This window comes from Phyllostomus hastatus, unplaced genomic scaffold (genome assembly GCF_019186645.2).
Source record: "Phyllostomus hastatus isolate PE091 unplaced genomic scaffold, TTU_PhHast_1.1 phas_contig_58, whole genome shotgun sequence".
Lineage (NCBI taxonomy): Eukaryota > Metazoa > Chordata > Mammalia > Chiroptera > Phyllostomidae > Phyllostomus > Phyllostomus hastatus.
The window spans coordinates 56,174,771-56,199,028 of NW_025333916.1; the positions used below are offsets into that span (position 1 = coordinate 56,174,771).

General features: G+C 31.9%; 1 protein-coding gene across 3 annotated transcripts in view; it reads left to right on the forward strand.

Annotated features, from left to right (window-relative positions):
* Positions 1-24,258, forward strand: part of NIPBL (NIPBL cohesin loading factor) — a 187,243-nt gene that overhangs the window by 92,954 nt on the left and 70,031 nt on the right. For 2 of the 3 annotated variants that reach the window (XM_045848349.1, XM_045848348.1), the window contains exons 8-10: positions 822-918; positions 3,962-4,588; positions 10,431-12,056. In XM_045848349.1, coding sequence (XP_045704305.1) covers positions 822-918; positions 3,962-4,588; positions 10,431-12,056 — 2,350 coding nt within the window. The remainder of the gene's footprint in view (positions 1-821; positions 919-3,961; positions 4,589-10,430; positions 12,057-24,258) is intronic. The other variant, XM_045848350.1, reaches the window with a different exon arrangement.

A 24,258-nucleotide genomic window follows, 5' to 3' on the forward strand; every position in this document is an offset into this window, starting at 1 on the left:
ATAGATATGAGAAATATGGTTTCTGTACCCACAAAGCTTAGTCTAGATCAGGGTTGGTAAACTGACCAGTAGGCTGAACCACAAACTAAGAATGGTTTTCACATTTTCAAAGAGTTTAAAAACAACCACAGCAAAGAACATCATGTAACAGAAACTGTATGGGGCCTAGAAAACCTAAAATATGTATTGTCTGTTTCTTTACCAAAAAAGTTTGCCAACCCCTGGTCTAGAGGTTTACATTCTTAATAAAATATAATTTCATTTTTAAATATATGCTCACATAAAAATGTTCTCTTAAATAATGAACCTGTACTTATTAGTACTTAGCTCTTTTTCCCTCTAAATCCTGTATAAAACTTTTCCCCTGAAATTTAATGTTGCTTTGATGTTGTTAAAATATTTCATGTTATGGAAATTTTGTCTTGTTATTGGCTTAGTGGTATTGTCACATACCACCAAAGTTACATGTATCTAAGGAAATACCAGAGATGACAGTGGAGTCTGCCCTCAAGACATTCACGGCTTGGTAGGGTAGGGTGTTCACAGCTCCTTTTGTAGAAAATAGCAAACAAAATTGGAGCGTACTAGTAATACCAGTTTTCTTATTCATTGCCATGCGTAGGCTGTTGATTCTTTTGGATACAGTTTCAATTCTTCTAAGATATACCATGAAGAAAACAGGAAAGTGCAGAAGAATTATGCTATTGAATTGGTACCAACACTTTACCTGTCAGTAGTTTATGTCTTTTATTGGTTCTCTTTAAGATTTCTATAAAGCCTCTCCTATCATTCAAGATACAAATTTTATACTCTATTCTTAGGATGGAGACTCTTCAACATTGAGGAATGCTACATCTTTTCCATTGAGGTCTCCACAGCCAGTGTGCTCCCCTGCTGGAAGTGATGGAACTCCTAAAGGTATTCCTGTAACTGAAATTTCTTTCAGCATTTCATATTTCAAGTTGAGTAAAGAACTCAGACTTCTTAATGCAGATATCAAAAAGAATTGTCCGTTGTTTTCATTTATTGGAGGAAGAAAACCAAATCTGTACTTATCCTTATAAACTACTGATAGTGTTTTTAGATATATACAATATAGTCCTCACTGAGAAATCCAGCGCTCTTTACAAACCACAAATGTCTTACCTTACTTAGACATTTGAAAGTATTGATCAGCTTTCTCTATCGTCCATACCCCTCCCAATAAAACTTATTTGACATTCAGTCTACCTGTTTTCCTCCTACTTCTTTCATAGATTTTTTTTCTTAAAAAAAAAAAGATTTTAAGAAAATCTTTTTCTTAAAAAATTACCTCTTCTCTCTACTCACTCATTTTTCAAGATTTCCATTATTAAGCTTATCTTTCATTGTACTTTTTTCTTGGTTATTTTACTCACTTTTGGTAACAACATTTATTACTTTTATGAACACATTTCCCACATTTGTATCTTTGACTCTAGTTATTTCCAGTCATTTCCAGGCAAAACTTTCTCATGTGTAGCTGGTATTTCACATTCATGTTCAAAATTGTTCTCACTTTTTTCCTGCCGTTCTTGTTTCTTGTAATGCTATCCCAGTCCTGAATCATCTTAAAGTCTTCTTACCTCTTAGGTAGTCATTTATCAAAATATGGCCGATTTAGTGTTACTTCCCTAGATCTCTTACATCTATCTTCACTTCTAATTAGAATCCTGTATTTTCTCTGTGTTCTAAGTTAATGGGTGATTTTCCATGGACCCTCCACTAATCTCTTCAAGCTATTAGTTTATACTTTTTCTGACAATTTATCTGGTGCTGTCATATTGACATGAATTTTATATTGTTTACCTTTGAATTACCAAAGAACCTGGTGTAGTGTTCTGTGTATAATAGATTCACAAAATTGTGAATTTAAATTCAGGTTTGGGCTATTTTTTGACATACTTAAAATTAAAGTGTGATTATTTGAATTACCAGTTTGTTGGTGGAGAAACTGTACTCCACTGTAAAGAATTAGCTAGTAATTAATTGTAATATAGCTGACAATAAGTTTTCTCTATTCGTGAGAATTCCTAATTATAGCCATCTAAAACATGGACTAGCTTACCTCTTATTAATGTAAAGATATATTTTTTTCACAGATTCTGTTCCAACTCTTTGATCAGGACATTTTTCATGAGATGAAAGTTGAACTTTTATGAGCCATTCAAATTTTATAATTCTGTAAATTTTCAGGAATGAAAATAACCGTCTTCTGAAAGGGAGAGCAACTTCCCAAGTACCTCTGTTTGTAGGTTAGCTCACAAATGTTGTTAGGGTAAGAAGTTATTCAGACTGCCAGGGAGAAATAACAATGGGGATAGCTGGTTGATCTAGTTAACCAGCCCTTTTTTCCTTTAACTCTTGAGAATGGATGGGTGGGTGGGTAGCTGGATAACTCTAGATTAAAGAAAGAAAACTTTAGAACAACTCCTTGAGCACAATTATTTATCAGAAACCTACTTTTGTTAAAGAGGTGTGTTTCAGCTAGTTTTAAAGGTTGAATGAATCATCAGTCTAATTTGATTTTTAAGTGAATTATTGGAATTTGAAGTTTGTTTAAAATATTATATATATCACTTGCCACATCAATTTTAAATACAAAGGCAATATGGTGTATTATAATCCAAACATTAGACAAATCTAGGTTTAGAATTTGTTTTTGTTTTTGTTTTTTTCAGGTTTGTTAGCTATATAACCTTGGGAAAATTTTTTAACCTCTATAAGCTTCATGTTCTTTTTTGCAAAAAGTATTGATAAAATATTCAAGATTTTTGTGAATTAGTTAAATGAATTGATGCGCAAAGTACCTTGTGCAAGCTCTAACACAAAATAAATGGTCCAAAACTCTTAGTTTTATTTTTTTATTGTCCTATATAAGCTTGATCTAAAAATACTATTTATTAATAAAATTTCAAACTAACATTTGTAGTAAATTGTTCCAATAACATGTTTGTCACACTTTACACAATAGTTATGTCCTCTAAAAAGTTATTTGTATATATCACACTTCAAATATATTAACATTGCTAATTGAAATGATGTTAAGTGGAGAGAAAAAGACCACATAAAGGTATAAAAATCAGTACTTTACCACCAGTTTGTGAAGTATATAAAGACTAATAATTGTAATTTTTACACTTTCTTTTTTATACAAGTCATTCTTCATATGAGTGTAGTCAGTAGGATTAATTTATTATTTTTTTAGTTGGACAGACTTACTTTTACTTCAGATAATATTTTTCTAGATGGTCACTGAAAGAATAGAGATCATCATGCCCAGAATATTTGTGTTGTATCACCTTTAGAAACTGAACTATTTTGCTGTTTTCAAGCTTAGTATTTATATTTTATTGGCACAAAAATAGAAATAATACCGGTCTGGAAAATGATACTCATAGTTCATTATAAACCTGGATCATTGGCCCTAGCTGGCGTAGCTCAGTGGATTGAGCATGGGCTGTGAACCAAAGTGTCACAGGTTCGATTCCCAGTCAGGGTACATACCTGAGTTGCAGGCCATGACCCCTAGCAACCGCACATTGATGTTTCTCTCTCTCTCTCTCTCTCTCCCTCTCTCTCCCCCCTCTCTCCCTCTCTCCCTCTCTCCCTCTCCCCCCCCTTCCCTCTCTAAAAATAAATAAATAAAAAACCTTAAAAAACACACACACACACACAAAAAAAACCTGGATCATCTTCCAGCAAGTTAACAGGCCATGAGGGCCAAGTCTTCAGGATTTCTTTTTGTCTTTTCTAAATAAGCAGCTTGGATTAGATAATTCTCTAATATTTTTTTCTAGCATTGCTATATTTTCACTTCTTATTTCTGTCACAATATATAAATGAGCACAAGTGTTCATTCCTGTCTGTTGAATTTTGTTTCTAGGGTCAAGAATATGTAAAACACAAGTGTTCATTCCTGTCTGTTGAATTTTGTTTCTAGGGTCAAGACCACCATTAATCCTACCATCTCAGCCTCTACCTTGTTCATCACCTCGAGATGTTCCACCAGATATCTTGCTAGATTCTCCAGAAAGAAAACAAAAGAAGCAAAAGAAAATGAAATTAGGCAAGGATGAAAAAGACCAGAGTGAGAAAGCTGCAATGTATGATATCATTAGCTCTCCATCTAAGGACTCTACTAAACTTACATTAAGACTTTCTCGTGTAAGGTCTTCGGACATGGACCAGCAAGAGGATATGCTTCCTGGTATGGAAAATAGCAATGTTTCAGAAAATGATATTCCTTTTAATGTGCAGTACCCAGGACAGACTTCAAAAACACCCATTACTCCACAGGATGTAAACCGCCCACTAAATGCTGCACAGTGTTTGTCGCAGCAAGAACAAACAGCATTCCTTCCAGCAAATCAAGTGCCTGTTTTACAACAGAACACTTCAGTTGCTACAAAACAGCCCCAGACTCCTGTAGTACAGAATCAGCAACAGGTATCACAGCAGGGACCTATATATGATGAAGTGGAATTGGACGCATGGGCTGAAATTGAGCGAATAGAGAGAGAATCAGCTATTGAAAGGGAACGCTTTTCAAAAGAAGTTCAAGATAAAGGTAAAATAATCTCATTACTACTACTTCTTACTCTGGGCAAATATATAATTATAATGTAAAAATAGTTTTTTTAAGTTTCTCTTTTTCTAATTGTATTTTATAATTCTTTATGTCTCTCTTTAATTATATATTTATTACTAATGCTCATACCTCAGATTCTTAATTTCATTTTTTATCTGAAACAACTGAGATTTGGTAGTTCTATATGACAGATCCATCTTTTATATACCAAGTGATTTTTCCTGTGCTTGTCTACTAAAGTGAGCATTAGCATTTTTATATCACATGCATTTTTCACAAGTTGTGTTAATACAGTTTCGCATCTTCAGCTTTTTTCTGCCAAAACATGGTTAACTACTATAGAATTAATTTGAATCAGTACATTTAAGAAAAGTTTTTCTGTATGCATATTATGCAATTAGATTTTTCCCTTGGTTTCTACTCCTACCACTTCTTAATAATGTGACTTCTTTTTTAGTAAAAAAAATTATGAAAATAATTTTAAATTAATATTAAATAGCAAACCTTAAGGATCAAATATCTTTTGTCTGTGATTACAGTCAAGTGTTCCCTTTTGTCTGACTAATATATTAGTATGGAGATTCAAGACACATGTTCTGTAGATTTATGGGCTTTTTTCATGCTTTATAAATAATTATAATCAAATGAAAGTAGCTTTGTATTAAATTTTTGATTATTTAAGAGGAACTGATGAATTAGTGATTGAAATTAGTAATATTATTTATTACTGTTTATTATTTATATGAATTTGCTATCTTTACAGATGCATATATAGATATATATATATATACTTGACTATCCAAACCAAAGCATACTTTATGATTTAACTTTACAAATATTCTAGATTGATTTACAGTCTTTATCATTTTTTGGTAATTATAAAATAAAACTTAATGTTAAGAGAACTCATTTTTATATATGATTTTTTTTATATGTGACAGGATCATTTCTAGATAACTGTTTCTATGCTAAGAAATATACTGAAGATTTGTACTTTATTTCCTGTCATGATGGCTTTTTTAAAAATGTTCTTTGTTTTTAAGACTATATTTACTCATTGTTGCATTACAATGTTTACTAAATATATAAATCACAGATAGATGCAAGTAAAGAAATTGATATTTTATTGAATGGGGAACTGGGATTTTTTTTAAATGGTAAATCATTGACATTAAGGATGAAATAAAGTGTTGCTTGTTCTTTCTCTTTTCATAGTAGTGTGGGGTTCAGAAAATAAATATACCATGTGGGTTCTAAAGTGTATCTCCTCTTCTAATCTCTTATAAAAGTATATGTATGTCAAATGAAGAAAGCGATATTACTCAGCTTCTCTTGATAGTATTAACACATTCCAAATTCCTAAATTCTATGATAGTTTTGCAAGAAACATAAAATTGTAATTTCTTGACCAAGAATTATTAGATGCCTTGACAGCTGCATTTTTTCATGGCATTTTAATCTTTATTTTGGAAAATTGTGTTCTTAGAAAGGAGTATACTTTTTTAAATGATTTTTTACTTGGTGGTGATTACAAACAGAGGAAATGATGAACTGGGGTGTGTTGTTTTGTTTTGTTTTTTTTTTTTTAACTTTCCTGGACTTCTATTATATCATATTTGTTGAAACCAAAGTTTTTACCTTTAAAACTTGAATTAAAATAAGGATAGTAAATAAGGCTAATTGTCCGTTAGCAAACATTTTAGACCTCTAACTTGGCTTTGAGAGAGTAACAAAGTCAAAAAACAGCATACTGATCTTTCAGAAACTTGTAGTATATATTTTACCTTTAATTATCTAATCAATTTTCTCTGTGACCTGTGATGGGATGGCTATAGCAAATATAATTAAAAGTTTAACGAACAGAGCTAATAGAATTTTGAGCTCTGTAAGTTGACTTACAGAGATATCTGGTGCTATAGCATTAAAAAAAGAGCTATCTTACTTTTGGTTTGCTTTAGATGAATTTAGTATGTATATCAATTATGCTGATTTTGCTGACCTGACGTAACTCGTTTTCTGAAAGCCATGTTCCCATGGCTTTACTTGAAAACCTTTGGAATGTAGGTACCATCTAATTCCTTTGATTTGATCCTTGTAATTTTGTATTCTGTTTCTGCATTGTGTGATGGGATAGTCTTTTATATATAAGCAATTATCTTGGAGATTTTGGAAAGATTAAATGTTTGGTACATTGTTACAAGGTTGTAGGTGAGACCATAAATAAAAACAAAATTTTCTGAAGTGGTGGTTTTTAGTCAGCTCTTGAGAGATGAAATACTTTTTGAAATGAATTTATCATTAGTAACCACTGCGTTTTAGGAGTAAATAGTAAATTGATATTTACTGTATTCTAAGATTTGGCACTGCTTTTTAGTAACCATTGCATTGGTGGCGGTAAGGACCAAACAAGACTACTTTGTTCTACTGAGAGCTTTATTCTAGGGTCTGAGCTTATTTCCTGTTATATCCTTTTGTCATGGGAGAAGCATTCCCTTCAATAGACCAGGAATTAAAAATCTTACTTTGTAAGATTAGAAATATGGTTGTTTGATAATTGTAGAATTCGAGCAAGGGGATAGAGTACTCTTGAGAAATATTTTACCTAGGCTGTGGTAGAACCTAACGTACCTCTGTGTTCCACACATAGAAGACACTTTTTTGGCTGCTGGATAATTATTTCCCTTTGTCCTCTTCTTCCTTCTTTGGACAGTTTTATATATACTGATAGATTAATTCTCTGTAACTTAATATTTTATAATATTCCTGAAGAACTTTTCTCAGTCTTTTGCTTATATTTTAACATCTGTAATATGTAAATTAATTTTTAAAGGCTATTCATCTTTGCTTCTGGAATAACCTATCATAGACATTAATATCTCCTTCATGTGCTGAAAATTCCTGCTTTCTTTTGTCAAAGAGGGATCTCTTTGTTTACCTTTGCCTGATTTCACCTTTTCCCAAGGTCCACTTTCCATGTTAGCAAGTATAAGGAATGGCCTAGCTACACTAATGTTTTTTATAACGTTATAATATTCTTGCACTGCAACCTGTGTATGAAGAAAATTATTACCTACTGTCATTTGGAATAAGAGATAGGGATTTTGAACAGGAATAGAACAATTTTCAGGGGTGGGATTTTTTTTTTTCATAATTGGCTATTATGTGTACAGTTGTGCTTTCTACTTCTAAGTATTTCCACTTATCACTTGTAGTAGTTTTAAGCAAATGATATACTCTGTTTCTTATAAGTATAATCAAGTTCAGAATCTCTCTAAGGGCTGGATCTTATTTTCAGAATATTAGCATCTGGATTGGCAAGTGTTATTGGTTTTTAAATTATATCTTTTTGTAAGCATTATGGTCAGGAAGATACGCATTCTGATAGCTAATCTTATGGTTCCCAATGCTAAACAGGGCTTAAAGATAATGTGTCTAAAATATTAAAATTTCTTCATAGAGATGGCTTTCCATAACTAGTTGAAGGTTATGATGTAATGAAGACTGATAAAAGAAGTGGGTAGACAAAAGTGACCTATGCAGATTCAGAGCCACTTTATAGGAGTAAATTCATGTTGGAACTGAATTAGATCAACTGAATCAGAACCTGCCTTCTCTTAATGTGTACAAGAATCCTTGTAGCAGTAATGGAATTTTTCCTGGTTTTACAGAAGAAGTGAAGTACTTTTCAATAGGTGAAAAATTAAAACTTTTTTTAGCAATACTTTATGCACAGTGCTGCAAATTATAAGATCTTTCCCAATCTTAATGCATTACTCTTGTGCAGTACTTTCAGAAGTTTTTATTATAAATAATTATAGCATTTATAGTTTAAGGTAACTGAATCAGACATAATTTCTTTGAAATTAAACTATTTGCTAAATAGGTAAATGATATGTCAACACTTAAATCCTTTAAAATTTACCTTTTAAGATACTTCAGTGTTTTCCTGAAAGCTTATATTAATAAAAGGGTGAGCCACGGATTTCTTAAATTTTGTCAGATGCTGGAGAACATTGCCATTATAGCTCTTACGTGTGCTTAGGTTACCGTTTTATAGCTTTCGCAAAGCATAATTTTTGAAAAATATAAAAAACTTAAATTATACTATTTAAATTTCTAAATTCTTGTCATAAAGGTTTAAGGAATAAGTATAATGTGATAAAGTACCCTATTTATGAGGTAATAATTATTGGGTGTGCCCTGTGGCAAAACATACAAAAATAAAATTTTGTAAACGTAAATTTATTATTCTGCATGCTTATGTTTTGAGGTATTGATGCAAAAAGTTTCATATAAGATTCTACCATGTTTTAACTAGGGAAAACAGCCTAACCATAATATACTTTATTGCTGCTGCTACGACAATGATGACATCATCAGGTAGTTGTTTTGCAAAACCAGTATATGTGATGATAGATCTGATTTTTGAATAACTAAAGAAGAATGACTCAGTTCTATAAAATTACTGACAAATACCTGAAGTAATATTTAGTAATATTTTATTAGATTTAAAGCTGGATGAACTGCTACTTCTTTCTCTGAAAACAAAATAATGGACCTTTGGCATATAAAAGCAGCATTGCCATTAAAAATTTTTTAAAAAATTGATTTCCTCACAAGAAGAGGCTGTTTGTTTAGTGGTCAGTTTGACTTTTATCCTTGTCATACTGTTTTGCTTAAAAGATAACATATTAATGATATATAAAAGAATCTAGAGGTTCTCCTGTAAAGATGATTTAAAATGACTCTTAGAACATAGCCAGGAAATGTAGCAAGTAAATATTAAAGCAGGAAAACTTAAAGATGCTGTAATATAACCATTTCCAAGAACGGTTTAGAGATTTAATTTATAGAAATCGACCTAGCAGCCTCATAAGTCACATGAAATCATGCACAGAAATCATACACAACTGTTCAGAGTTCCTTGACATTTTATTGTGGTGGTGGATTTGTGTGTGTGTGTGTGTGTGTGTGTGTGTGTGTGTGTATTTTTATCTTTACATTTCAGATTACTGTAAATAATTTGTTACTGAGGCCAAGATATAGACCCCTAGAAGTTTACATTGAAAAGCTAAAGCATTTTTCCTCACTGGAAGTTGCTTAAAGCAGGATTTATCTAAAAAGTTCTTATATGCTTTTATTTTTATACTTACAGTGTTACCTTATTTTAAATATACTTCTGTGTGTTAGCTTTAAATTCCATTTGTGCTGTTGACACCTTAAGAATTTGAATCCTGGATCAAAGGTTAATAATAAACTTTTTTTTTACTACTTTTATTTGTGTTTTTATCCATTGACATGGTTTCTATTTTCTCTTGGGTGTTACTCTTTTCCATACTTATGTATTGTTAACACTTTCTATTTAGTTTGTTAGAAGATTTATAGCTCTTCATAGTTTCTGGTTAACTGTTTTAATGATCACAAATGAGAATACATGATTTATAACTGGTTGCTGTATTGATACAGAGAATCTGGTTTATATTTAACATATACAAACAAAAATATATGTTTGTATTTAATGTATTAGGTTCCATTTATTTTATATTCTTAGGCTTATTTATATGCTCAACAAGTATACTGTTAAATTCTTTATACTGTAGTCACTAATATTTACTGAGGTAGAGCAAACATGGATATTTTTTTAAACCTTGTTTTAAAAATGCTGTCATTCCTGCAGACTATTTTATATATGTATATTGACATTTGCATTCACCACATTTAAAAAAATGACTTTAAAAAATAGTCAAAGTCCATATGGTTTTTTAATAAGATAAGAATATATGTCTATTACTGATACTGAATATTTATCTTTAAATTTCAGATAAGCCTTTGAAAAAAAGAAAACAAGATTCTTACCCACAGGAGGCTGGGGGTGCTACAGGAGGTAATAGACCAGCTTCTCAGGAGACGGGTTCTACGGGAAATGGGTCAAGGCCAGCATTAATGGTTAGCATTGATCTTCATCAGGCAGGAAGAGTGGACTCTCAGGCTTCTGTAACTCAGGATTCAGACTCCATAAAAAAACCTGAAGAAATCAAACAATTTAATGATGCACCTATTTCTGTTCTTCAGGAAGATATTATTGGAAATCTTAAATCTACACCAGAAAACCATCCTGACACTCCTAAAAAAAAGTCTGATCCTGAGCTTTCAAAGAGTGAATTAAAGGAAAATGAAAGTAGATTGGCAGAATCTAAACCAAATGAAAACAGATTGGTGGAGACAAAATCAAGTGAAAGTAAGTTAGAAACTAAAACTGAGACACAAACAGAAGAACCTAAACAGAATGAGAGCAGAACTATGGAATCCAAACAAAATGAGAGCAACACAACCGAGCCTAAACAGAATGAAAATAGACTGTCTGACACAAAACCAAATGACAACAAACAAAATAATGGCAGATCAGAGACAACAAAGTCAAGACCCGAAACCCCAAAGCAAAAGGGTGAAAGTCGACCTGAAACTCCAAAACAAAAGAGTGATGGGCGTCCTGAAACCCCAAAGCAAAAGGGCGATGGGCGTCCTGAAACTCCAAAGCAGAGAGGTGAGGGTCGACCGGAAACTCCAAAGCAAAAAAGTGAAGGTCGGCCTGAAACACCAAAACATAAGCATGAAAATAGGAGGGATTCTGGAAAGCCATCAACAGAGAAAAAACCTGAAGTGTCTAAACATAAACAGGATATAAAATCTGATTCACCTCGGTTAAAATCAGAACGAGCTGAAGCCTTAAAGCAGAGACCCGATGGACGATCTATTTCTGAGTCACTAAGACGAGACCATGATAGTAAACAAAAATCAGACGACAGGAGTGAATCAGACCGACATCGGGGAGATCAGTCTAGGGTTCGAAGACCAGAAACATTGAGATCTTCTAGTAGAAATGAACATGGCATTAAATCTGATGGTTCAAAACCTGATAAACTAGAAAGAAAACACAGGCATGAATCAGGGGACTTGAGGGAAAGACCATCTTCTGGGGAGCAAAAATCGAGGCCTGACAGTCCTCGTGTTAAACAAGGAGATTCTAATAAGTCAAGACCTGATAAGCCTGGTTTCAAATCACCAAACAGTAAAGATGACAGAAGGACAGAGGGTAACAAGAGTAAAGTAGACAGTAATAAAGCACACCCTGATAATAAGGCAGACTTTCCAAGTTATTTGTTGGGGGGCAGGTCTGGTGCGTTGAAAAATTTTGTCATTCCAAAAATCAAGAGGGATAAAGATGGCAATATTACTCAGGAGACAAAGAAAATGGAAATGAAAGGAGAACAGAAAGACAAAGTAGAAAAAATGGGATTAGTTGAAGACCTAAATAAAGGAGCTAAGCCTGTAGTTGTCCTACAAAAACTGTCTTTGGATGACGTTCAGAAACTTATTAAAGATAGAGAGGATAAATCAAGAAGTTCCCTTAAATCTATCAAGAATAAACCATCAAAGTCAAATAAAGGTAAGAATAATTATACTGATGTCATTTGTATTTTAATCAGTTTTACTTTAAGTTTTAGGGTTACTAAGGATTTAAAAAAGGAAACAACAAAAATTCAGGCACTGCTACATGAAAAGATAATAGTTATAAAATAATAATGAATTGTTTTTCAGTAATAGAGATAAAAAGTTCTTGATAAAAAAATTTTTCCTTCTACTCTTACTTGAACTATTCACTGTAGTCATAATTTTTTCTGTTTGGTACACAGAGATAAGTTCCTCTGCTATTTAGTTATTTTAGGTATTTTTTTGAAAATTGCTTGTTAATCGAGTGAATGATTAGAATGGTTGTATTTTAACAACTTTTAAAAAGTTGTTTTGACTGTAGAGATATTCCATTCTATGAGGTAATAAATTGAATTTTAATTTCTAACATGTCATTTGAGCTATATGGTATACAAAAATCAGTGTTAAAAATTTTTAAAGAATATACAATGTCCCAGTACTATTTTCTTACTGACCTCTCTCTGAGTTCACTAACGATGAATAGTTTGAATTTATATAGTTTAATAAGTTTAAGTTATATAAAAGGTTTATTTTTGCAGGGGAGGTGGTTAGTTATAAATGTTTTATTTTAAAAATATATAGTTTTGCTCTTTTCTGTGGAAAAGTAATAGGGAATAGTGTTTACCTCAGATTGGGTTAAATAATTGTGAGGGTTGTGGGGTTTTTTGGTTTTGTTTTTGGCATGGTTGCTGAGTTAATTCTCCAATTACTTAAGTAGGTGGTATTGTTTCGGGAAGGGGAGAGTGGGATAAAAAGGTCTTGAGTGCTGAAAATAAAGTAGCAGTTTGTGCAGATATTATAATTTTGTGTTCCTTTGTATACTACCGTGTGTGTGTATACAATATGTATATATACATATATACACATACGCATGTATACATATACATATATATGTATATATACATACACACACACACATATTTTTTTCTTTTTGATGCTATGTGGCAAAACCTAGTTAGCCCATGCAGTGTAAATAGATTGAGATATAGTTCTTAAGGCAATAGAAGAGTATATTTGATTTTTAAGTTCTAATTCTGTGAAAGAAATTCATTAAGAACTTAGATTTATACTTACAAATATGTGAAACTTTAAAATTGTGCTGTCCAAACAATAGTCATTAGCTTCATTAGTCTTTTAAATTGAAATTAGTTTAAACTAAAATTTAAAATTCACATTCTCAGTAGCTACATGTGGCAAGTGACTACCTTATTACTGCAGATAGAGAACATTTTCATCCTCACAGAAAGTGGCATTATATAGCATTGCAGTGTATTAGGAGACATAGAAGGTGTAATGGTTATTTTTGTAAAATACTGTGTGTCTTATCTATCAAAAAAAGCTTATTGAAAACATAGTGTTACTACTAAGAACTCTTTATTCAAAAAAGTGACTTGTCATGACTAATCTATTTTTACTCTTACTTGGTCTTCATTAAACATTTACTATTCATAATTTGTTTTTTTTTTGTTTTGAGTTGCTAATATTTGTACTCTTTTAGTGAAACTTTCAGATTTTAAATTATGGCAATCAGACCTATAAAAATAATTGACTTCAGTTTTAATAGTTTTTATCTAACTTGAGTGCATCTTTTTGTAAAAAAGGTTGTTAGAATGTAGTGGCTATTGCTATAACTATTTTCTTTTAGGTAAAGATTGTTTTTAAAATTTTTCATTTGAAAGTTTGGGAGTGGTACATATGTATATATATAGTAAAGAGTATAGTTACACAATTTTAGAAAGGTGAGATGGAAAGTGGTACCCTCTTGTCCTTTGATCTGGACCATCTTTTTCTCCCCTGCCCTCTGTCAGCTTATGCTAGCCTTGCTTTCTAAGCTCTGTTTTAACAAAGAATCTTTACAACTGAACATCAACAAATGAATATAGCTCCTAATTAGTAACTGCTGTTTTATTTCCCATGTTTATTTTTTTACATGTAATTTCACTGCCTGTGAATGTAAACTTTTTAGTACTAATCCTCGTTTCTCCTAAGTGTACTTTTAACACAAATATATATATATATATATACTTGATATGTTCTTTTAGTAAGTAAGTAGGCAATCTGGGTGTGTCTGCCTGTGAGAATAGTATGTGCATGTACATGTATGTGTGCATACATCTACATATTAATATATCTGCAACTATAAGTGGACCTTTTATGAAAAACATTTCAATACTTAGATTTATTTCATTATAGCATATAGATGTTTTTTGGCTTTATAACCTTAGAATTGGTATCTATTATTTTTAGTAATGTATTATTTTGGGTTTATTTCAGATCTCTGCTGCTGAGTTAGCAATTGCAGTGTTACATATTGTGGATTTTTTAAAGTTAACATGCACTGTTGTAGACTAATGGCACTTTGTAATACATTTTACTTGGGATTTATTTTGGAGAGTCACAGAAAATCACCTATTCTGACATATTGGTGTTTTTCTAAGTAAAGGAATTAGACTGAATACTGCTGGGATACTTTTGTAGTTAATTCCTAGAGTCAGAATTCTTGGTAGGTTTGTTTTTCTTTTTTAGAAGAGCCATAAATTTTCATCCTTCAAGTATTTTACTTAACACTCATTCTCTAGAGTAACTTGAAATTCATTTTAAGCTTGGAAATTGTGAATGGTAGGGCATAGATATGAGACTCCTGGTGTAGATTACTAGTTTTTTATCTTCTGTGAACATATTAAATGTAAAGTGACATTGTTACATTTGAGTTTTGTGGGTATATGTGTGTATCCCTAGTACCTAGCATAATACCTAATATAGAATAAGAGCATATTAAATGCCTACTTAATGAATAGAGACTGTATTGCCACCATGTTCAGAAAAGGCTTTTGTGTGTAAATTAAAGTTGTGTTTTCATCCTTTACGTTTCCATCAGTGGACCCCGTAGCTCAAGAGCTACATAATTTTCAAATTCCTATTCCCTAAATTTTGTAAAAACTTTTACCTGTCAACTATTTAGTTTGTATTAAGGTCCACAGGAAACTTACTCATATTCATGTCTGTTTAATTTACTCTTTACTTTTATTTTGCTCTATAATTATTGTGAAATTGGCTCAGTATCAGTTCTAATCTCTTGCTTCTGTCATCTTCCCAAGTCTTTAACCATCACCTTGTTTCTTCCTTTCCAAGTGGAAGAATGAAGTTGTGGAACCAACATAACCTTTGTAAAACTTTTAACATTTTAAAAGTATATGTTAAAATATGTTCAATGCAAAAATGATATCTTTATTGTTAAAATATTTTTACCAAGAATATTATCCTAATATATCCTAATGTACAATATGTTCTAAGTCATGAGATCTTTAGGACTGTCATGATCATCAATTAACATGTCTTAAAACTGTTGTTAACAGCTTAGTGTCAGTAATTACACATTAACAGTTTGGTTTTGATAGTTTATATTCCAGTGGCTCAAAATAGCTTAGTTTAATATCCAAGGAAATCATGTTTATTTCTTCCTTCCCCTACTTCTTTCCAACTAGTATATTGTTTTTCAATGATTTGCCCTCACTACTTTCAAGAAATACCCCATACCACCAGCTATTTGCGATCATGGTTTTTTAACTGTAGTGCTTATTTGATTAGCTATTGATTTTAGTCATTATTAGGGACATTTATTTCACCTCAGTTATTACTGTGGCAGTTACACTGCCAAATGTTGATCACTAAAATACATTAACTAGTTGACTTTTATGTAGCACTGAACAATCTAGTTGGATTACATTTAGGACTCTAGTTTTCTGTAAAATTTGAGAGAAAGTACTGGTTCTGAGAGTGAATTTTTGGCGTCATTTATGAATTCCTAAGTTGAGGAATTCTTGGTAAAGTAGATGTGATTGAAATACTCAGAATCTTTAGTAATGCTTCCATGGAAATTTATTTCGGTTTGTTTGATTAGTTTTATAAAATACTTTTCTGAAAAAGCTGAAGTTTTTAGTTTTGTAAAGACTTTACTAGCAATGATATCTTTAGGAAATGTTTAGAGAATATTTATTACAAAAGTTGGCTTAATATATACTTAGCCATTGTTGATTGTGATTTCCCAGCAGTATTTTGAAAATTTTTGTCCATGATTTCCATTATAATTTTTGATCCAAAATTTGCTTAGTAGGTAATTGATATTACTATTAAAGAGGTTTATTAAATAGAGGTTTTTTCATAAAAATTAAATGTATTAAAGTATGCTAGTGGTGTTCTCTCTCCTTTCCATTCCATATCTCAAGCCAGTCTGAGGACATAGCTTCTATAAGGTTTTCCTGTCTGTAGATTGAGGGGTAAGAAGATAGCAAAAAATTCTGAGAGAACCTGCTCCTGATTATGAAGAAATAGTCATTACTCAAATGTACCGAATTCTTTTTTCTAAAATAACTTATAAAAACCTTCCTCTGTAAGATCCTGATACAGATATTAAAACAATAAATACCTACTTGATATTATAGTATAACATAGTATATAAGTAGTTAATATATTACTAGAGTAACAACTATATAGTATATCATAGTATATATAATATAATACATAGTATGGTATATCATGGTATAGTATATCAAGTAGTATTCATTATCTCACTATCTGTATCAAGTTCTTGTGGGAGCAGGTTTCAGTAACATTTTTAGACTAAGAAGTTATTGTGTTAGAGTAATAGTATACAGTATATAATATACAATATACAGTATTATAGTAGTATATAATATAATATGATACAATATGCAGTTGGTCTTTGAACAAAGTTGAAGTTAGGGGTGCCCACCACTGTGCAGTTGAAAATCTGCGTATAACTACAGCCTGCCCCTTCACATACATAGATTCCCAAACATAGGGTTGACCCTTGAGTACACGAGTTTGAACTGTATCAGTCAGGTGAATTACGCTGGTCAATTGAAAAATAATAATTGTGTATAAGTAGACCCATACAGTTCATACCTGTGTTATTTAAGGATCAACTGTACTGTGGATCCCCTACCCTACCCACAAGATTCGGCGTTCTCTGACTTCTATTGGACTTTTGAAAATTCTTTATTAAGCCTGATGTACACTGCAGTACAGAGAGCACTGGAATCAGATCCTTGAACAAATCATAACCTTTCAAAGCCTTGGTTCATTTACCCTTAAAGTGGAGAAACCAGTTTTCTTTCTATTTCATATAGTACATACATATATGTATGTATTGTTAAATTTATTGTTAATAAATTTAGCTAATATTCAGTACATTTTACATAACTATAATTTTTCTTGTGACAGTAACTTTTAAGATTTGTTTTCTTAACAATTTTAAATATGCTATACAGTACTGTTAACAATAGTCACCATGCTGTATTTTACATCCCCAGAACTTACTTATCTTATAACTGGAAGTGAATACCTTGTGTTGACTGATTTCACCCACCACCCACCCCTTACCTCTGCCAACCACCTATCTGTTTTCTGTTTCTATGAATCTGGCTTTTTTATATTCCACATGTGAGATCATACAGCATTTGTTTTTCTCTAACTTACTTCTCTTAGCATAATGCCTTCAAGGTCCATTCGTGTTGCAAATGGCAGGATTCCTCCTTTTTTTGAACTGAGTAATATTTTATTGTATACATACCACATTCCTTTATCGATTCGATCATCAATGGACTAAATAACTTTGGTTATTTCTACATCTTGGCTATTGTAAACAATGCTGCAATGACCATGTTAGTGCAGGTATCTTTTAGTCGTTTTGTTCAGATATATATACCCTGTAGTCAACTTACATGATCATATTGTAGTTTTTATTTTATTTTACTAATTTTTTGAGAAATTTTTATTTTTTTATAGCGGCAGCACCAGTTTACATTCCCACAAATAAGTGCACTGGGGTTTCTTTTTTCCCACATCCTGGCCAATACTTGTTATGTATTGTCTTTTTTTTAATAATAGCCATTGTAACCGTGTGAGGTGATAACTCATGGTTTCTATTTGCATTTCCCTGAATGTTTAGCATCTTCTCATATAGCTGTTGGCCATCTGTATCATCTTTGCAAAAAATGTCTATTCAGATTCTCTGCCCATTTTTAATTGGATTGTTTTTGTTTTGTTGTTACTGTTGAGTTGCATGAATTCCTTATATATTTTAGATATTAACCTCTTACCAGATACGGTATGTAGTATTTTATCCCAGTCGGTAGGTTCCCTTCTATTTTGTTGATGATTTTCTTTGTTCTGCAAAAGATTTTTAGTTTGAAGTAGTCCCACTTGTTTATTTCTGCGTTAGTTGCCTTTGCTTTTGGTGTCACATCTAAAAAATCATTGCCAAGACCATTGCCAAATAGCTTACCACCTGTTTTCTTTTAGGAGTTTTTTGGTGTCAGATCTTATGTTCAAGTCTTCAGTCCAGTTTGTTATTTTTTGTGACCAGTGTAAGATAGTGGTACCAGTTTTATTCTTTTACATATGGCTGGCTGTTTTTCTCAGCACCATTTATTGAAGTGACTGTCCTTTCCCCATTGAATATTCTTGGCTCCTTTTGGGGGAAATTAACTGATCATATATGTGTGGGTTTATTTCTGGGCTTAATCTGGTCTATGTGACTGTTTTGATGCCACTACCATACTGTTTGATAACCACAACTTTGTAATGTAATTTGATGCTCCCAGATTTATTCTTACTGCTCAAGATTGCGTTGGTTATTTGGCTATTTTGTGATTCTGTGTAAATTTTAGGATTATTTGATTACTCCTGTGGAAAAAAATGCCTTGAATTTTGGTTGGGATAGCATTGAATCTGTAGATTGCTCTGGGTAGCACAGACATTTTAATAATATTAATGCTTCCAATCCATGAGCGTGACAAATCTATTTTTTTGTGTGTCTTCAGTTTCTTTTATCAATGTCTTACAGTTTTTAGTGTACAGTTTTTTCACCTCCTTGGTTAAATTTATTTCTGTTTTATTCTTTTTGATGCAATTGTAAATGTGATTGTTTTCTCAATCTCTCCAATAATTCATTCTTAGTATATCAAAACACAACTGATTTTTGGTGGAGTCTTTAGGATTTTTCTATATATGTAATGTGTCATCTGCATATAGAGACAGTTTACTTCTTTCTAATTTGGATGCCTTTATATCTATCTTTTGCTTAATTGCTTTGACTAGGACTTCAAGTACTACGTTGAACAGAAGTGGCGAGAGTGGCATCCTTATCTTGTTTCTGATCTTGGAGGAAAAGCTTCCAGCTTTTCATCATTGAGTGTGATGTTAACTGTGTGCTTGTCATAGGTAGTCTTTACTATGAAGAGGCTTGTTTCCTCTCTACCCAGTTTGTTGAGAGTTTTCATCATGAATATAGATTGAATTTTGTCAAATACTTTTTCTTCATTTATTGATATGATTTGATTTCTTCATTTTGTAATGTGATGTATTACACTGATTGATTTGCAGATATTGAATGATTCTTGCATCCCTTGAATAAATCCCATTTAAATCATGGTGTACAATCCTTTTAACGTATTATTAAACTCAGTTTGCTGATACTTTGTTAAGGGTTTCTGGATCTATGTTCATCGGTGATATTGGCCTGTAATTTTCTTTTCTTGTATTGTCTTTGCCTGATTTTGCTATCAGGATATTGCTGCCTTTGTAAATGGGCATGTTCCATCCTCTTTTTGGGGGAAGAATGTGAGAAGGATTGGTATTAAATCTTTTTTTAAATGTTTGGTAGAGTTTATGAATGAAAACACTTTATCTTGGACTTTGTTAAAAGGTTTTAGTTGTTGCTATTTTTTTTTCCATTTTTAAATTTTATTGTTGTTCAGGTACAGTTGTCTGCCTTTTCACCCTGTCTCTCCCCCAACCCCTGTTAAGAGGTTTTTTAAAATTACTAATCCAATCTCCTAGTAATTTGTTCAGATTTTTAAAATTTCTTCATGATTCAGTCTTGGTAAGTTGCATATTTTTAAGAATATATCCATTTTCTCTAGGTTGTCCCATTTGTTGATACGTAACTGCTGCTAGTAGTCACTTATGATCCTTTGTGTTGTGTGATATCAATTTTAATGTGTTCTCTTTCGTTTATAGTTTTACCTAAGTTCTTATTCTCTTTCTCTCTCTCTTTGGTAAATCTAGCTAAAGGTTTGTCTGTTTTGTTTTGTTTTTTTAAACAGTGTAGTTTCATTGACCTGTTCTCTTTTTTTTGTCTATTTCATTTATGCTCTGATCTTTGTTTTTTTTTCTCACTACTGTTAACTCTGGGCTTAGTTCTTTTCTTTTTTTTTTAATTCCTTCAGATATAAAATTAGGTTGTGCTTTCTACCTTTGATTTTTCTCTCTGTGTACATATATCAAGGAAAGGATCATTTGATCCCTGCTTTCTACTTTCTGGGTTAAGTATTAGTAAATTGTCATTTACATAATTGACTTCCTAGAAAGCATGTTTCTTATAGTTCTTTCTCGTAGTAACTTGGTAGCTGCATAGAAACTACTGTTAATATCAAAACTGTGGTACTTAAAACCAAGTAGTTATTAAAATCTTTCCTTTTGCCTGCTTCATCTGTAGTAGTGTTTTTTCAGTTGTTGTAAACCAACACCTTGTTATTTTGTCTTCATTAAACAAACCAATTTGCAATAACCTGAACTGCACAGGATATAACCATATAGGTTATATAGTTATGTATAGGTGGGTGGCACTGTGTTCTGTTTTGAGTAAAGTGTGACATGATATAAAGAGTCAGCAAAATTTTTCTGTAAAGGCCCAAATATTTTAGGCTTTATAGGCCATTTGTCTGTAACATTGTACATTAGTACAAAAGCAGCCATCTACATAGTGTAAATGATTGCGTCACTGTATTCTAATAAAATTTTATATACAAAACAAGTGGAGCCCTGGCTGGTGTGGCTCAGTGGATTGAGCACCAGCCTTCTAACCAAAGGGTCGCAGGTTCAATTCTCAGGGCACATACCTGTCAGCTTCCCTGGGCAGGCCAAGTCAGCTTCCCTGTAGGGGGCACATGAGAGACAACCACACATCGATGTTTCTTTCCCTTTCTTTCTCCCTCCCTTCCTCTCTGTTTAAAATAAATAAGTAAAATCTTAAACAGACAAACAAGTGGAGGGGCAGATTTGATCCTGTAGTCTGTAGTTTGCTGAGCCTGATAATAGATACAGTTGAAGTTTTATATAGGTGAATATGATATTTTTCTAGCTCTTATCCAGTATTTATTAATGTCATATGAAGTTAGCCAAGTATAATATTTTAACAGGATAAATATTTAATATTTGTGTGGACTTATTTACACATATTGGGACTATATATTAATATGTAATTAATAAATATTGGTATGTAATAGATATCCTGATTTAAATTGCCTTTTAAATATTTTATACTTCTCACAAGTATATAATTTAATACTTGATCAGATTGATTAAAATACTTAAATAACAAATCTCAGCATGTGAATTTTGTTGTTCTTGATTGCTTTTGTTTGTTTCTACATGACCTTAACATGTTAAATAATTAATAGTATTTTAAACTGAAGATTTCTCCCTTAAGTTTGATAGGACAAGCACATAATAGTGACATTAACACTTTGCAAAAATGAGTAAATTCATAATTGTTCTCTCATACCTTTCATATAAACATACTGAATAGTTCTTAGATGATTTCCCTTCTAATGTCTTCCCCTTTCAGCCCATCTCACAAATTATTGCTAAAGGAACATTTCTAAAGCACACTCTGATTCTGTCATTCCTCAGAAGGACTATTATATGAGCCTTACCTACTTTTCCAGGATTACATATTTTGTACCCTATTGAATGTCTCGTTCTGTCCAGAGCAGACCACTCAGACATTCCCAAATTTATTTCTCCTAGGTACTAACTTCTAATTCTTTGCCCCTGTCCTACATCCTCTACTCCTCCACCCACTAGTTCTTTACATAAAATCATTGACTTTTTTCTTGTTTCCCTAAAATTTCTCTCTTACGTTAGTAAAACATAAACATTTCTTTCACCTCCTTACAAATACACAGATGCAACATGGTATACCTATCATTTTGCATTCTGTTCCCTTTACATTTACTGTCTCTCTTACCAACACAGTTCATAATTACCCTTAATGTCATCTACTCTTCTGTGTTCCCCTGCTGTTGGATATTTTGATGTTACTTATAGCACATAAAATTGATCTGAACATCATTCTTCATGGAGCTTTTTGTGTTTTGTTCTATAAATGTCCTTTGATAAATTTCCACTAATGGTATAAAGGGTTAAATGGTTTGACCACCATTTGCTGTGTGATTTTTCTACATTGTCCCTGATTGAAATTAAAGATTTATTTGATGCTGCTCCTCTAATATGGGTAGGTTATTGAAAGAATTGTCACTGAACTACATTATGCTTGCCTAATTTTATGGCTTATAAAATTGAGGTTTATGTGACTTTTCTTGATTCATTTCTGAACGTGACTGGTTTCCATTGTCTGAAGCTGTGTCCTAAAGAGTTCATGAACTGAGGTGGTTTATTTTTAATCTCAGGGTTGTTTTCCCATTTAAAACAAAACACATTGTTATCAAGTCAGTGACTTTGGGACTTTTTAAGTCTTTTGATGACTTTCGGTTTCAATAATCTTGTAAATGTGCTAGTATGAGTAACTCACACTGCAAATTCAATATGATTGCTAAAATGTAGCACTTCTAGAATTAGTGTATTCTGTAGCCTTATTAGAGCCAGAAAATAGAGGTACACTATATCTTATGGAAGATATATCTGCATAAGCTGGAAGAGTGGTACCTCATAAAATTGTGACTAAATGGCATTATTCCTCAAGCCAGTAACTTAAAATTTTATGGACTTCAAATACCTGATTTAAAGAATAAAATGGTAATAATGGGAGAAATTAGGTAAGAAAGAGAATCACAAAGTATTAGCAGTCTCAAGTTTTTAAGAATAAAATAGCTCAGCGCACAATAATCTCTATAACCGTCAACCTAGTAAACAATAGTGAGATGAATAATGAAATGCTTTCATTTAAAGGATTATTTCCTAATTTGGGGAAAAGAACACAACCATATATGTCATAGGGATCATTTGAAGCACTTGCTGTTTATTCATTTCTGTTGAAACTGAATCAGTTATCTGATCCTTAATGATGTAGTAAAGATCCTCTGTGTGAGTTAAGGAAAGTCAAGCATTTTATTTCTTATCCTTTGTAATCAAGGGACCTGGCTGAGTCAATTTATAGTGTTTTATAAAAAGGAAGAAATGATGTTGTTAATTCAGAAAATGCATAAACTTGTGGATTGACATTTCTATTCAAAATGAAACAGGGTTTACTTTTGGAAGACAGTCCCCTTGAGAGACATTAACCATTGCTATATTTTAAAAAATTGGGTCATCATCAGAAATGAAATATTTGGTCTTTGATTTACATTGCTGTAATGTTCAGAGTTATACAGAGGTTAAAATGATTTGCAGAGTAGTATAGCCCTTAAATCTGATAGTATTCTTTTTAATTTAGGGAATAAGGGACAGTACACTATAATGAATAAACTGAATAAAGTTTGATGCCTGCATTATCTAATAAGAGACACAGGTTTTCTGTGTTTGCCTATTATGAGGATTTTTTTTTTTTTTTGAGAGATAAAGAAGAGAGCAGAGGCTTTGCTCTGGGTATATAATAAACCACTGTAAAGAGAGTACAAGTACCAATATATATATCTTAAACCTTGATTACCTATTGTATATTTATCTTCAGGATTGTTTGAATTCTGGGATATTAGTATCAAATCAGTATGACTTTGTGAATGGGATTTTAAGCAGAATATAACCAGTTAGGTAAATCTGCTTTAAAAAAAAAATGTCATGATGAACTAAAGGCCAAATATGTGGGTTACCCAAATTTGTAAACCAAAGAGATTATAATGTTTCAGGCAATACAAAAAAATAAGTTTCATTTTTTAAAAAATTTGAAAATGTCTTCATTTTTCTATAAAATACAGCAATTCAGAAACTAGCCAGGGTGTATCTCTCTAAGTGAACATAGGAAATTGAACCACAAAGTTAGGTAATCAGAGAGCATTTATTGACCGTCTAAATATACATACTTATAGATCATGTGGAAAGGGAAGATAAATACTAGGAGACATAATTCTTCCATTAAAAAACTACTTAATAGAGGTATTCAGAGCATTAAAGAT